The sequence below is a fragment of the Ciona robusta genome, chromosome 4 (assembly GCF_009617815.1).
Source record: "Ciona robusta chromosome 4, ASM961781v2".
NCBI lineage: Eukaryota > Metazoa > Chordata > Ascidiacea > Phlebobranchia > Cionidae > Ciona > Ciona robusta.
Window position 1 is genome coordinate 1500697 of NC_143238.1, and position 16370 is coordinate 1517066.

The 16370-nt window shown below is 36.2% G+C and overlaps 1 protein-coding gene across 1 annotated transcript in view; it reads right to left on the bottom strand.

Moving 5' to 3' along the window:
• Positions 1–16263, bottom strand: part of LOC149736403 (uncharacterized) — a 38620-nt gene extending 22357 nt beyond the window's left edge. The window contains exons 1-35 of the mRNA XM_089876882.1: positions 16012–16263; positions 15867–15924; positions 15685–15806; positions 15487–15582; positions 14765–14857; positions 14296–14391; positions 13958–14050; positions 13589–13684; positions 13339–13434; positions 12599–12825; positions 12309–12433; positions 11715–11926; positions 11166–11290; positions 10836–10958; positions 10630–10735; positions 10180–10417; positions 9917–10081; positions 9546–9709; positions 9300–9411; positions 9071–9144; positions 8841–8954; positions 8536–8751; positions 8104–8344; positions 7899–7978; positions 7650–7766; positions 7429–7576; positions 7187–7325; positions 6715–6862; positions 6142–6317; positions 5745–5855; positions 5349–5477; positions 4936–5092; positions 4501–4671; positions 3913–4030; positions 49–3728 (exon numbers count right to left, since the gene is read on the bottom strand). Coding sequence (XP_089733008.1) covers positions 49–3728; positions 3913–4030; positions 4501–4671; positions 4936–5092; positions 5349–5477; positions 5745–5855; positions 6142–6317; positions 6715–6862; positions 7187–7325; positions 7429–7576; positions 7650–7766; positions 7899–7978; positions 8104–8344; positions 8536–8751; positions 8841–8954; positions 9071–9144; positions 9300–9411; positions 9546–9709; positions 9917–10081; positions 10180–10417; positions 10630–10735; positions 10836–10958; positions 11166–11290; positions 11715–11926; positions 12309–12433; positions 12599–12825; positions 13339–13434; positions 13589–13684; positions 13958–14050; positions 14296–14391; positions 14765–14857; positions 15487–15582; positions 15685–15806; positions 15867–15924; positions 16012–16048 — 8203 coding nt within the window. The 5' untranslated portion in view covers positions 16049–16263. The remainder of the gene's footprint in view (positions 1–48; positions 3729–3912; positions 4031–4500; positions 4672–4935; positions 5093–5348; positions 5478–5744; positions 5856–6141; positions 6318–6714; positions 6863–7186; positions 7326–7428; positions 7577–7649; positions 7767–7898; positions 7979–8103; positions 8345–8535; positions 8752–8840; positions 8955–9070; positions 9145–9299; positions 9412–9545; positions 9710–9916; positions 10082–10179; positions 10418–10629; positions 10736–10835; positions 10959–11165; positions 11291–11714; positions 11927–12308; positions 12434–12598; positions 12826–13338; positions 13435–13588; positions 13685–13957; positions 14051–14295; positions 14392–14764; positions 14858–15486; positions 15583–15684; positions 15807–15866; positions 15925–16011) is intronic.
• Positions 16264–16370: the final 107 nt, after the last annotated feature.

Below are 16370 nucleotides of genomic sequence, written 5' to 3' on the forward strand. Positions count from 1 at the left end.
AATAAAGTGTGTGAAAAAATATTAAAACTAACATTTTTTTATACAAACCTAAAGTAGTATGAGGTTGTGGCAATAATGGTGGAGTTGTTATTAAACCTGGCAAAAATGGTACTGTTGTTGTTGTTACACCAGGAACAGAAGGAATTGTTGTTGCACCAGGAACAGAGGGAATTGTTGTTGTTGTTACACCAGGAACAGAAGAAAATGTTGTTGTTGCACCAGGAACAGAAGGAATTGTTGTTGTTGTTACACCAGGAACAGAAGGAATTGTTGTTGTTGTTACACCAGGAACAAATGGTATTCTTGTTGTTGTTACACCAGGAACAGAAGGAATTGTTGTTGTTGTTACACCAGGAACAGAAGGAATTGTTGTTGTTACACCAGGAACAGAAGGAATTGTTGTTGTTGTTACACCAGGAACAGAAGGAATTGTTGTTGTTACACCAGGAACAGATGGTATTGTTGTTGTTGTTACACCAGGAACAGATGGTATTGTTGTTGTTGTTACACCAGGAACAGATGGTATTGTTGTTGTTGTTACACCAGGAACAGAGGGAATTGTTGTTGTTGTTACACCAGGAACAGAAGGAATTGTAGTTGTTGTTACACCAGGAACAGATGGTAGTGTTGCTGTTGTTACACCAGGAACAGAAGGAATTGTTGTTGTTGCTACACCAGGAACAGAGGGAATTGTTGTTGTTATTACACCAGGAACAGAAGGAATTGTTGTTGTTGTTACACCAGGAACTGAAGGAATTGTAGTTGCACCAGGAACAGAGGGAATTGTTGTTGTTGTTACACCAGGAACAGAAGGAATTGTTGTTGTTACACCAGGAACAGAAGGAATTGTTGTTGTTGTTGTTACACCAGAAACAGAAGAAATTGTTGTTGTTGTTACACCAGGAACAGAAGGAATTGTTGTTGTTGTTTCACCAGGAACAGAAGGAATTGTCGTTGTTGTTACACCAGGAACAGAAGAAATTGTTGTTGTTGTTGCACCAGGAACAGAGGGAATTGTTGTTGTTGTTACACCAGGAACAGAAGGAATTGTTGTTGTTGTTGCACCAGGAACAGAGGGACTTGTTGTTGTTGTTACACCAGGAACAGAAGGAATTGTTGTTGTTACACCAGGAACAGAAGGAATTGTTGTTGTTGTTACACCAGAAACAGAAGGAATTGTTGTTGTTGTTACACCAGGAACAGAGGGAATTGTTGTTGCACCAGGAATAGAGGGAATTGTTGTTGTTGTTTCACCAGGAACAGATGGTGTTGTTGTCACACCAGGAACAGAGGGAATTGTTGTTGTTGTTGTTACACCAGTAGCAGAGGGAATTGTTGTTGTTGTTACACCAGGAACAGATGGTACTGTTGTTGTTGTTACACCAGGAACAGAGGGAATTGTTGTTGTTGTTTCACCAGGAACAGAGGGAATTGTTATTGTTGTTACACCAGGAACAGAAGGAATTGTTGTTGTTGTTACACCTGGAACAGAGGGAATCGTTGTTGTTGTTACACCTGGAACAGAGGGAATTGTTGTTGTTGTTACACCAGGAACAGAGGGAATCGTTGTTGTTGTTTCACCAATAACAGAAGGAATTGTTGTTGTTGTTGCACCAGGAACAGAGGGAATTGTTGTTGTTGTTGTTACACCAAAAACAGATGGTATTGTTGTTGCACCAGGTATTAATGTTCCTATAGTTGTCTTGGGTACAAGCGGCATTGTAATGGTTGTTGTAACAGGGGATACAGAAGCACAAACATGATCTGTGACATAAAGTGAAAACGTGTTGTCTAATAATTCTCTTGTGGAGCGCAGGTAAATTTGTTCAAAAGCATCATCTTGTTCTTCATTTTCGATTGTTTGTTGTCCCACTGAGACATGTATAACATTTGCAAAACTTGCTTTATCTTTTAAAATGTGTTTCCTTTTGTCTTTATTGAGACTGCTACCAATTATGACGATGGATTGCCCTCTGTCAGCTGACAATACACTAGCCTGTGTGCTAATGGTGTCAATCATAAAACTCAAATTAGATTGTGGTTCAAAGTTGTCCAACCTGACTGGAAGATCGGAACGCAAAAACACAAGCAGACCATTTCCATCATATAAACTGACCAGTATTTTGGCACTTCTGTCATTGAAGCCGATTAAAGAAGTTCTGATTCCACTGACATTGTTTGTGTTAAATGGAAAGTTGATTGGTTGAAGCGCCTTTGAGATCTTTTTCACCCCATTTACCATGTTTTCCCAATCTTTCCCTTGAATTTCTGTTGTATCTAATATAAAATAAACATCCATATTCTGCTGACAACGGAGCAGTTCTGTGTCCAAAGTCTCTGGTGTCCGGCAAGTTTTCTCAATCACAGATTCAGAGGGCGGTGCTCCTCCAGTTATATTGGCAAATATTAAATTTTTCTTGCCCAACAAATTAGTCAATGCATTCTGCTCTGTATAGTTTCTGTACTGATCAGGTTGTGTCACAGCTGTTAAAATAACCCCATGTTCATGGAGTTCAGATAAAGACTCATTTATCGCCTCTTTTTGTCCAAGAATGTTATTTTCCTGAAGCAGTAAAATCGACTTGTGATTCGCTGGACTTAGTCGAGCATGGGAATGTTCATTTTCCAAATATCCAACCAATGTTTCTAGAAGAGCATAAGCTAAATCGAGCGACTCATCTGATGCTACTTCATCAGTGAGAATAATTTTAGATATTGTTTCTTCAATTGCTCGATTTACTTCATCTCTTGAACTCTGAAATTTACTTACTCTGCGTACTTGTTTATCAGCAAGTAGCACAGACACATGTGTGTGATCAGGAGAAATTGTAACATTGTCAAGAATATCAGAAACATACTGAAGAGTGGCAGATCTCTTTCTTCTTGATCTTCCCTTGTCTTTATCCACCAGCAAATTTGTGTCAATCAAAACAACAAGATCAGCTTGCATTGTGCAAGTTTCATTAAGTGGCTCGAAAGGTGGTAACTCCACTCGTGGAACAACTGGAGTAACGGGTGATGGTGTTGTGACATTTGGTAAAACTTCGTTTCGGCCCTCACAAATTTCATTCAAAATTTCCATTGCCATGTTGCTGTATTCCAAGCTAAAAATATCAGACAACTCTTCAATGGCATATGAGGTCATGGTTCTTTCGTCTGGGAATCTACCATGACCATGGTGTGTAATTCTTAGGATGATTGCTTTAATTTTTAAGTTCTCCATTTCTTCAAGAACTTCGTTTATATCTTCTTGTGGAGTTGAGAATGTGATGGCAAATAGAACATTTTCAATAGTTGAGTTGACTGGCTTCTCTGTCAGATTAAATTGAGCAATTCCTGATCGTAGAGCTTCAGTAAATGGATTTTCACTTCCACGTTGCAGCTGCAGGTCATGTATTGTGTTTAATAAAATACTCATGTTCTGGTGATCCTGAAGTGCTAAGTTATGCTCTAGCCGATCACCATATTGTTGTATAGCAACCCTGAGAGTTGAGTTTGGTTTTCCATAATTCTTTGGGGCAACAGAAGAGACATAAGTTTCAATCAATTTTTTCACATCTTGAAACTCATGTGCAGATATGTGGTGTGTGCTTTGTACAAGAAACACAAGGTTAACAGCTCCATCACAATATCTTTGTACAGAGGGCAAGGCAAGCACATGTTCTTTGGGAGGTGGTTGACACTTGCTAGCTGTTGTACATTCGATTGACTCGAGAAGAGAACAAGTGCTGAATGAAAAAAGAACAATGTAATATTGCATAAGATTCATTTTAGATACACAAAACTTCTTATTTCTCTGGAAATTACAAAACTCTAATAAGAGTAAAATATAATACAATTTCTTAAATTAACATATTTGATCCGAAAAAAGATCCTGAAAAAGCTATTATAGTATAAAGATACAGGACATACCATATATGACAATTGTCTTCAGTAACAACATCTCCGATTAAATAAAATCTTCCATTAGAGTGACAACCCTTCTGGCACTGGCTCACACACCGCTGGCTGCTTTCATCATACAGTGTTCCTAGTAACAAAATATGTTACTGTAAATATATGTAAATATATGTTATACTTTATAACTATAAGAGTTAAATACAGAGTATGTAATTATGCACTCAAGTAGTTTACGCCATAAAATATACTAATAAACATATTTAAATATACTTAGATATAGTAGGGTGGGGGAAGATGGGATATCTTTTCAATCTATTTTCGCATCCCATTTGGTAGTAAACAAAGAACATTCAAAGAATTATAAAACTGTATTCTCACAACTCCCATAGACCGTTGTTAATTGTTTAAAACACGATCATGATATTTGGGTATGTGCTAGAGGTATCTTCTCCCACCCTACTATATATATATATATATTGCTATGTATAGTACCAATCCTTAAAACATTAGCCATTCAACCAAATATTGATTTTAAAAGATAGATAGCTAGTCTAAAAACAATAGCAAGGCATGTAAATAATGATTTAAAAATACTCTCACCTTCAGGGCAATGAGGAAAACATCCTTCAACACAAGCCATGGATAATGAACACTGATCAATGGCAGTGCTAAGGTATCGATGTTGGCAAGTGATGGGACAAGCTGTTTGACATTCACTGTAATGCCATGTGCAATCATGGTTGTCTGTGTTGTAGGCTTCACACATCAGTGCTGGAGGTAGAAAAGCATGGTTAACCAAAAGGTATGTACATGGTGTTTGGTAAAAGTAAATATAAAAAACAGATACAATAGCATTAGAAGAATAGCAATTACCAGAAATTAAGATGTGTGTCAAGGCAAAAATTAAACTATTGCAATTAAAATAGAAGACAATATCTTTACCACACATATTCTTAGTTCAATATTTTGTATTAAAATTATTTATAAGTTTTACGCAAATTGAAATGAGCGCACAAAGTGTTTGGTATTACTTACGACAAACATTAGGTGTTCTCCATCTAATAGGGCGGCCAGCTTCTGCACAAGCTCGCGCATATGCAGCAACTGCCACACAGAAACATTCACAGTCAGCCCCACCATCACAACCACATGCATCAAATTTACAGTTGCTGTAATACCAGGTTACATCAACCTGGAAAATGTAAAGGAAAATTTAAAAAAAATCAAGCATTGGTAACACAAAAAACTACTTAATTAAATCAATCACATTTTAGGTTGCAGAATGTAGACTTCTAGGCAATATTTGTTACATGCATTTTCACATGCCCAAAATGACATTTTTCAGTTATTCCAATCTTATAAAGTATTTTGAACTAAAATGTTCTTAATTATCATATTTGATCTTGTCAAAAATTTTGTGTTTGCCTAAATACTCGCATTTTACTTACCAATGCATGGCATGGTTGGAATATTTCACTTTGCAAGATATTACAACTTCTCTGTGCCCATGGCTTGCGGTTGGGATGTAATGTACATGGATCGTCCGAGGGCGGGGTGTTGTCACAGTTGGGAGATGTCTGATTGCAAGTAATAGTTTTTGATAAAAGTTTTTATGTCAAACTCAAACTTCATGTACCATCTAGGGCGATTCCTCAGACAAGATATATAACACTAAACAAAAATGACCACTTAGTGCGATGAATTTAAATCCCCTTTTCGTAATCACTGCATAAAAGTTTAACCCTGTAATTCTCCCCCCACACAAGGATAAATAAGGTTTATTTTATAGTAACTCAACTACATTATAAAAAAACATGTGCAAATAAATTAGATAAATTCTTTACCTTCCAACTATTACCAAATTCAAGTGGTGTCACTGCCAACATGCGATCACTCTTCATTGCATCATTGTTTTGGTTGCCATCAAAATTACCACACAACCCACATACTGCAGACTGAAATAAAAATATAAAAGAAACCTTTAAGGTAATTATACACAAGAAACAAAATAGAAATGTTTCAGATGAAAGGGTTAACAGGGGGGGTTTGTTACTTATTGTTTTAACTTTTGGATTTAATTCGTTTCTACCTTTCTAATAGATTTGTGAAGTGTCAATTTCATGATAGATTTTCATATGATGACTAATTAAAACACAATTTTAGGTTATGTTAGATTAGCAAGTTTTGGGATTAAACATTCATTACCATCTAGCATAAGTTTATACACATTCTGATGTTTACCATATATCTTGGATCCAGTTTCACTATGACTGTTGTCTTTCTATCCCAAACAACCATGAGACCAATGTCCGTTGTCACCATGGTGTACAAACCAACGTGATGATAGTCCCAAACTATGTTTGTGTGGTTCGTGTCAGAACCGGGAGAAGGCCCCCATGAAACCATATTTTCTGCTTCTGCAAGGACATTTTTAACATACATTTATCATCCTATGCAATGTTTATACTGTAGTGATCGATGTGTGAAAGCGGTCCATTTAAAGGTTATATTTGTAATTCCACGTTATGGAGATTGTATTTACAAATATAACATTTAAATGGACCGCTTTCACACATCGATCACTACAGTACTATTAAAAATGTTATGCACCAAATCTGTGTAGGTTTATACAGATATGATAGAAAGCAGTACTAGTAGTTTATTAAGCTATTATCTACAAAGTAGATATTATTAACAAATAAGTCAGCTTAAGCAATGTATAATCATGTATTGTAAACAATGATAACTAAAAAGTCCATCTATTTGCCTAATTAAAATATAAAAAAAAACAGTATAAATTATTGGTCTTATTACTGTATCCAAAATTTTCTCTTTCAAGTCGAATAGTGATTTTATCTTCAAGTATAATGCTGACAGCTTTTGTGCAAGCCATTCCATCTGAACCACACAATGTATTCTCAACATAAACTCGGAATGTTCCTCGTTGCTGGTCACAGTAATTCTGTAATTTGATTGTGTTAAAAATTAGTAAGCCAAGTTATGGTAAAACAAGATTAGTGTTTCTACTTTTAAGTAAGCTATTATGATGTTGTGTTTAATTTAGTGGACAATAAAAAAATTTGTTTAAAACTTGCTTTGGTCAAATTTGACACGTTGCCTTCGTGTTGTGTTTGAAAATTTGACAACTTTTGATTGGAAAATATGGTCATGAAAAAACTTTGTACTTCCTATACTTGATGTGTAGTTGTATAACTGCACGATATACTGCAATAGCAAAAGATAATTTAAAGTAAGCCTACAATCAAAACTGAGTGTTTATTCATACTTGGGTCAGTATGTAGTTGCATGTTCCCATGTAGTTGTATGTGAAACCATCAAATGTTTCATAATGTGGATCCCCATAAGCTGTGCAAGTACCTACACATTCATCCTGTGTACATTCCCACTCCCTGTTTCGACACTCACTGCAATAACAATTGTTAGTTATAATTTGTTCCTTTAATATCAATAAAATATGCGCAACTACAAAATAATGGCATGCACTTTATGAAGAGAATATTAATTTACCATCGGTTGCAGTCAATAGTTACACTATGTCCTGGAAGGTATGCTTGTCCACCGTAGTAACATGGGCAGTCACTTGCTTGAATACAAACTGAGCGCTCAGAGTCAAACACCTGTCCACTCGGACATGCGCAACCAACAACACATGTTTCTAATAAAAAATTCAAGTTTATTTTACCCGATGTAATACAAGAGTATTTTGTAAATAACAAACATCTACTTACGGGCAAAGCAGTCTTCACCAAAGTTTTTGCAAGTTTTTTGGCATTCAATTCCAGTTGGGTTGCCCTCACTGATATTACACGACTTGTGAATTTGACCAAATGGACAAAATGCAACTCCTAAAAATAAAAAGTCTGAATTAAAAAACAAAGATATCAATTATAAAACAACAACATTAAAGATTTTTATTATTAATTTTTAAAAAGTAGTCATGATAATAAACCAGTTTTTAAATACAAAAAACAACATACGGTATGTTCTATTGGTAAGTGATTCCTCATTTCCTTCATTACTGATATCCACACAAGTAAGTCGTCCTTCCATGCAATGACTGAAAATAATTTACTGACTGAAAATAAATTCATGTTGGGCTCCAGATAAATAAAGTTCAAATAAAAAATTTAACAAACTATGCAATTTGATACGAAATCATAGCAAATGATTTTTGTTATTTACCAGGTGCTAAATTCCCTGTGTATAACTTCAAATGCTCGATAAGTTCTACCATTATGGTAGCATTCACACTGTTGTTGCTTCACACAAGTTCCCTCCTGGTTGAGGTAGAGGCCATCGGGACAATTACATCCTTGTACACAGGACTCTCCACAGCGAACAGACTGATCAGACAGTGATCGGCAAGTAGAATGACATGTACTGCTGCATTCTCTATATACCTGACCACCAGGACACTCCCGATCTAAAAGCAAAAATCTATTCAAAATTTTAACTCAACCTAAAACAAAAAGACTTTATTACTAAATAAATTTATCCAGCTAAATAACTCAGTTTAACTCCTTAGATGCAGCAATTGAGAATGTAATGCTAACATCTTTAAGTTAAAATTAACAGATTATAAACAATGTGACTTTAGATTTAAGTTATACTTACGGCAGAAATTCTCCATTCTCCAGTCAGTGACATGCCCAGCTCTTGAGCAAACCCTCGCATAATGTGCGATGGTGTTACACAAACATGATTCAGGTTCCTCACACTCACACACATCATATCGACACAAGTCATAGTATGGCTGAGGGCTAACATCAACGTGACAAGCTTGAAATGTTTCACTAAGAATTACTTGGCACTCTGTGTTGGCAAATCCAACTAGAAAAAAAGTACAAATTTTACGAAATCTCGTTTTTTGGTATTAACATAAAAAGGTAATTCAGCGAAATTACATTCTGAGAGCTTACCACGTTGTTGGTTGACCTGGCATGGATCCTGAATAAATTGTGACGTCATGTCTATGCAATCTGGACTAGCTTTCCATGCATTGCCAAATGAAACAGGACTTCTCTCAACCAATCCTGCATGTATTTGATTTGCTTCATTAAGCAATGACTGTATTTATACTAATGATAAAATTAGTGTAACCAAAAATAAACAAATGTTGCAGCATTACATGATAACAAAAAATGCAAACCGTTAAAATTCATAAAGTCATCCCTTTGGTTTCTGTTGTAGTTGCCACATAAACCACACAACTTCCCTTGCCATCTGGAAATAGATACATCATTTTTAGGAAATCGTCAAATTTTTAAAGATTTCTTTGAATGTATTTACAATTTAGTTAATTTATTGGTATTTCTGTATGTTAGAAGCATAAAGACGTGCAGTATTACTTGAATAACACAAGAGAGCATGATATTTACCGTCTTTCTGCTGTCACATAAACTCTTGATATTCCATCCCAATCAACCATGATGCCAATATCAGTGCGAAGTTGGACGAAGTCAGACGAAACTTTAAATATCTGGAATCTTTCTGGAATACAGTATAGGTCAGAGCATCATAATTACGTAAATCATTGTCTAGACCATTAACCTTTTGGCAGGAAACTTAACAACGCAGTTAGGACTGAAAGTTTAATTGAAAATAGAGACGGAAATTTTGATTACCTCGTATGTACGGTGGCATTACAGCTTTCCCATCAACACTTGTGACATGACCTTTGCTTAATCTGATCAAGACCTTGTTGAACCCGGAACGAAGAACAATCGTGACGTCTTTGGTGCAAGTAACGGTTGAATCAACACCACACACTGTATTGTCCACAATTACACTGGAAAATTATACAGGTCATAAATATATTGCTTCAATCAACATGTTAATATACCACAAATAAATACAACTTAGCATTTCTAAATAGTTAATAAACTACAACTTTTTAAAAAAGGAATGTAATTTGTGGTTTATCTAAATTTGGATATTCGGAAACAAGTAAAAAAAAATGATGCTATATATAATTAATTGGAGGTAATAAACCAACCTGAACAAATTTGTACTGCTGCAATCCTTGACGAAAGTGTATTGACATTCTCCATGCATTGTGTACATGTGTCCATCAAATGTTTTATAATGTGGATCACCAACTGCTGAGCATTCTGAAGGGCAAGGTATATCTGTACAGTTCCAAACAGCGCTTGAGCACACACTAAAATGCAAAGCGTATATTTAGTTATTGTAATTTAAAAATCAAAATAGATATGTATTTCAGTCAAAAGCTGAATAATTTAAAAATAAAAGATTCACCAGCTTTGACATTCTTGGCTAAGGACGTGGCCAGCTGGGAATTCTCGTCCATTATGAAGGCATGAGCATTCATCCTCCCGTACGCATTTTCCATCATGAAGTAGATTTCCCTCAGGACAGGTACATCCATCCACACAATGTTCATGACATTCGGTATCCGGTGTCACCAAGTTATGACAGGTTCGTGGGCATGAGCTTGCACATTCAGAGTAAACCATTCCTTCTGGACATGTGACAGCTGCAGAACGACACATATATAAGGTGAAAACATTTCTTTGTTTTGTTCTCATATAAGACACCTAATTTCTTCAACCCAATGAACATAACTAGTATTGTTGGCCAAAAAGTTATTTCATACAATTTACAAAAAAAAATCATACAATTTATCTAATTTAAAAAATTTGCAAAAAAATAATGTAAGCAGCCATAGGACACACACAAAATTCTCACCGCAAAAGTTTGGTTTTCTCCATCTTGGTACAACCTCAGTTTGGGACATGCATAACCGGGAATACTGTGCTACTGCTTCACAGTGACAGTCTTGCCTGCCAACTTTCTACAAATTATAGAACAGTTTGAATGAAACAAAAATTATTTCAGTGCAAACCAAAAAATAGCATGCAAGAACAAGTTCGACTTCCAGGTATAATACTTACATTACACTGGCAGACATCTGTAATACACCCATCAACCAGAGGCACAGGGTCTACACCAGCAGCAATGCAATCAGAGAATGCTTCGTTGTTTGATATAAAGATTTTGCACAGTGCACGAATAATCTGGTGAATATTATAAACAACTAACTAGTAACTAGTATATCAGCTTGTCTATTTATCTAAGAAAATTTTATCTGAAGACATAAGTTTATAAGATAAGTTTTGTAATATATTTTTAAAGGTGCAGTAAAATAAGAACAACCTGAAAAAAACATGTGTTTTTGTCAGTACAACATTAAAACTGTTCAATATTTAGATAGTAATTCTTACATCAACATCTCCAGCAGAAGTTGATGAACAATCAGCGATGACTTGAGAGATTTCGGAGCAATGATCATGCAGACCTGTCTCTTTCCATCCTCTTGCAAACCATAAGGCATTTGATGCTGTTGTCTCTATGTGTGATATAGTATTTTAAAAATATTTATGCTGTATACTGTACATTTATGCTGTATACTGTTTTAAAAAGACTAATTTATATAAGCAATATTTATGCCGTATACTGTACAAACATTTAAATCCAATTAATTACATAAGTTCTAATAATTAAATCATATAGTAGAGTGGGGGAAGATGGGACACCTTTAACACATAATATCCAAATAGCCTGATCGTGTTTTAAACAATTAACAACGGTCTATGGAAATCGTGAAGATACGGTTTTATAATTCATTGAATGTTCTTTGTTTACTACCAAATGAAAAGAGAAAACTAAACGAAAAGGTGTCCCAACTTCCCCCACCCCACTATACTTACCGGACCTAAATACGTTGTAGTTAGTTTACACAAAATGTAACAGAAATATTAAAAATATCTTACTGTCTGGTAGAGTCATGTCATTTGATGAATCTCCATCGGCATTTCCACACAAGCCACATACGGTACCTCTGTAATAACCTTTCTTCATTTCAATCTCAGCCACCCCACCACCACTCCACATAATAGTGATGCCAAATCTTGTTTCAACTCTAACATATTGCCCGACCTGGTACACAGCAATGCCACGCTCTGCATATCGGTGTGAGGACAACCTTAATGAAATGAGTGAATGAATGAATAAATGAATGTAACTTACTTTATCCTTGCCGGTAAAACGAAAGTCGTTAAACCTAGGTGTTCTATTTAATACACCTCGTGCTAGCTTACGAGTTACCAGCTATTGTTATTTTGTGGGTGACTATTTTTGTAGATTTTTTCCATTTTTTTATGTATGACTGTTAATTTGGACAACCGATTGTTGATCACTGGGTTGGAGCAATTGCCGTTAACTATTTTGTCCAAGGACAGATAGGCCAACAATGGTAGCAGCAACAATTACTTCTGTTAGATGCATGCGCGCTAACCAACTGTGCTATGGCACCGAAATTAAAACATATCAAACTTGGTAAAATATAAAACGTTCCTTTTACTTACAATCTATCACCGACCATTACCAAGCGACCGGGCAACAATGAGACGGGTTCACCTCCATGCAACTTAAGTACAAGTGCAAGAAAGTCATCAGAAAAATGCACCAATTCACGTAGGGGTACCGGTAGCTAAGAATACGACATGGTTAGGAATAAAGAAACCCCTTTGTTGCAAAAAATAGATATTTTTTATAGATATTTTTTTTTAAAGAAATATATATGTTGTTGTTCCACTCTAGAACTAATAAAGAGTATTACTCTTCTAAAGATTAACAAACATTTAACTACTATCACCTCATTAAAAAGTGTGCGGTTCGTAATTTCTCCTGTTTCTCGTTCAATGGGAATAAAGTCTTCAATATTCTTTACCAGCTCGATACTAAAAAGATGCTGTACACAATCCTGCACCCACATGTATCTGCACTGACCAGGGAAATCATAGGAATGTCCATCAAATGTCCTGATGTGTCGTCCACCCCACATTGAACACACAGTTCCTGCATCTTTTGTAGTTTGAACAGCTAGATGAAAATATACATTAGTCAAATATGTGTTAGCTAACGTAAAGCATTTTGCCTTGTTTTTTAAATTTCTATTCTTGATGTGGAACGAAAAAGTAACTGCTCAAAGCCTATGGTGTAACAAAGTAATAGGGTAGAGCATGTACTCGTAGCTCGTTATTATCATTAGTCATTACCCAATACCTCAGCACTCTTAATGTTTTATCTGTTTTATTTGTCATCCGGCTTGTCACTTGATCACCGTCCTGCAACAATGCAGCTCGGTAGATCGCGCTTTATCACACGTAACTTTGTTGATCGCTGTCACTAATCCAAGCTTATTTTTTTAAGCCGACAAGCAAATAACAGTTTAAACAAAAACATATACACCCTTTATCGCTTATTATCGTTTAATCATCTGCTCTAGCTGCGTTATCGCTACTTTATCCGTTACTTTTAATTGGCGTATTTCTTTAACAGCTTCACCCCGCTTAATTTTGTATGCCTGCGCTACAAATAAAACATTGAACCTACTGTATTGGCACTGTGGTCCTTTGTATCCAGGCGTACAATCACATTCATCCGGAGCAACACATCTTCCGCCATTTTGACACCGCTTAGAACACACCGCTGTCGATCAGAGAAAAACCATTAAAAAATCTTTCATGTTTGCTAATTAAGGGTCGACTGAATAACCGTTAGTGAACAAACATACATATCATATCCAAAAAGAGAAATGTCCTAAAGGGTTAAAGCGCAAAATAACATGCGGAACACGACTTACGCAGATCGCAAGAATGTCCATGCCATGGGCCAGAACATTCACAAGTGTCTGGACGAACGCATCTCCCGTTGTGTTGACAACCCAACTCACATACGGCTACAAGTTAGAAAACAAATGCTTTTATTATTTAGGAATAACAGTGTTGCAGCAATACATGTGCAAAGTTAGTGACGTGTGTAAATGGCTATATATCGTGTTAAGTACATAAGGTTATCGCGTATGCAGAATAGGTCTTTGTCATTACGAACGTTGTTTCTTTAGTGCCGTGATATCTTGGGTGTTTTGTTTTAAAGGAAATTGTAGTCAATGACGCACAAAGCAGGCAAGGTAGGTGGGAAAACGGTAATGTAATAAATATTCATCACTTACGAACGTCGCAATATAGATCACTCCATCCAGCCAAGCATTGGCACTCGTTTCTTCTGGTACAGATGCCATTTACACACGGAGGATCACATACAGCTAAAACAAGGGTACAAGTTAAAATAAGCAGTGCAAGTTTTCCGACGGTTGTTGACTTTTTCGTCGATTTCCGCTGTACAACCGAACAAACAAACGAACTTGCATTACTCCCTAAATAGGTTACAGTGCACAAAAGTTTCCAATCAGGCAGACATCTTTCCCGACTAATGGTTTCCTTTGAACCGAGATGTCATTAAAAGTTAAAGGACAAGTGAGATCGGAAAACAAATGAATCATCAACTTACCGATCTCGCAAACAGCTCCGGTATATCCGTCAGGACAACGGCAAACATTTGGCTGTTCGCAAAATCCCGCATTGAGGCATTCGGGATTACATATGGCTGGAAATAGAGTTAAATAATAAATATCAGCACGTAATAAGGGCATATGAAATGTGTATATATCAACCTATACTTAACCCTACTCGTTATTTATTTCTGTTCTTATATAAATTAAAGAACCACCTGAAATACAAAGTAGCTACATCAAATAACGTTGCCAGTTTCCACAGCTACTTTTAAGCCCTTAGCAAGTTCAGCCAAATGTTACTGCCCAATTAAGAAAATGAGCTAAAGCGTGGGCCATTTCGGTCACCAGCCTGACCAGGAAACCACGGAATTAATTTTTTGTGTAGCACTTGCTTTTTTGCATTATGTCTTGCTTTTTTTGCATAATGTAGTTTTTAACGGTCAAGATTTGGGATTGGTTACTTACGTGTATCACAACTTTTGCCCTTCCATCCTAGAGCACAGAAACAAGTATCTGGCGCGGTGCACGAACCATGTATACATCTATCGCTACAAACAACTGTCAGAACAAAACATAACGCTATCAAAATAAATCGGAAAATAACAGGGCGATTAAAATACCTTTAAACTCTCATACTAAGTTGCATTTACATAGTGTTTCCATATTAAGTTGTATGTTGCTTATTTATTTTTCGGTGGCGGAAAAACGGCAGTCATTATTATATATTTAGTACTGCGGGGAAAGATGGAACACCTTTCACACATAATATTTAAATATGCTGATCGAGTTTTAAAGAATGAACAATAGCCTGTGAGGGTCTTAGGGATACGGTTTTAATTCTTTGAATGTTCTTTGTTTACCACCCAATGGAACGACCAAAAAATTAAGGCTATCCCATCATCACCCACCTTACTATATATATAACATGGGAAGTATGTTACACCTATGTCTAGCTCGTGCCCAATTAGGAGTTATTCTACGTATTAGGGTAATTATTTTTGAAAAGTTGCATCGGTATATGACCGACAATTTGTTAACTAATTTGTTACCACAATGTTGCAGCAATTAGTCGTGAAATATCCTATTCAAAAGACACACACACGAATAACGTTAGCAACATCCACTGCGTCATACGATGGCGCTAGAAACGGTAAATATTATGGATAAAAGTAAGAAAGAAAACTCACACTGAGTGCAATCTGCACCGAACCAATCATTTATACAAGCGCACGTGTCCGTACGAATGCACTTCCCTCCATTCCTGCATGGTTGTCGGCACTGAGCTGCAAAATAAAACAAAACACATTGAGCTAAAACTACACAAAAATCAATGTAAAGGACCGAGAAAATAAGTTTAATATAACTGGTCCAAAGCAAATACTTACGGTGATTGCCAGTTAATTTATTTAGTTGTGTAGACTTGACCAAGCTGCTTAGTTCTTCGCTGACATTTTTTGAATCTTTTATAATTGCGCCGGCTTGTAGGGCAAGTTGGGACAGCGTGTCGCTAAAACACAAAGCGTAATGGATTGTTTTTTAAAATGATACAAACGACAGGTTAACTTACTCTGGTACTTGGTCCGCAGCAGCTGCATCTCTGATTTCAAGTAATAGGAGCGTAAACGCTAAAGAAATTAATAGTTAAATGCTAAAAGACGAATATTAGCAAAATAAACTAGTTTATCTTTATCGCCAAAAAATGGTATACTTACTTGACAGGAAAAACAGAACCTTTTCTCGTCCCCCCATTTAAAAAGCTATTTTTCTACGCTTATGATAATCTGGGTATTTAATTCATGCAGAGATGACGTATAACGCTCACCGAGCACATGTCCCGAGAATGGTTGCAACGCTGTCGTCATCGGATATTTAAGCAAACGAACTATTTCCAGCATCGGCCATGATTGCCTTGTTCACGCTATCAACATGACGATCGGGTATAATACTTGGCCCAAACCACTCAACTAGCACGCCAAGACTTCCCGAACGAACCCTTTTAAGTGAGTTAATTGCCAGTGGCAAAGCACTGCATCAAACATGGAAAGTTGATTACATTAAAGAGTTTGCGTGG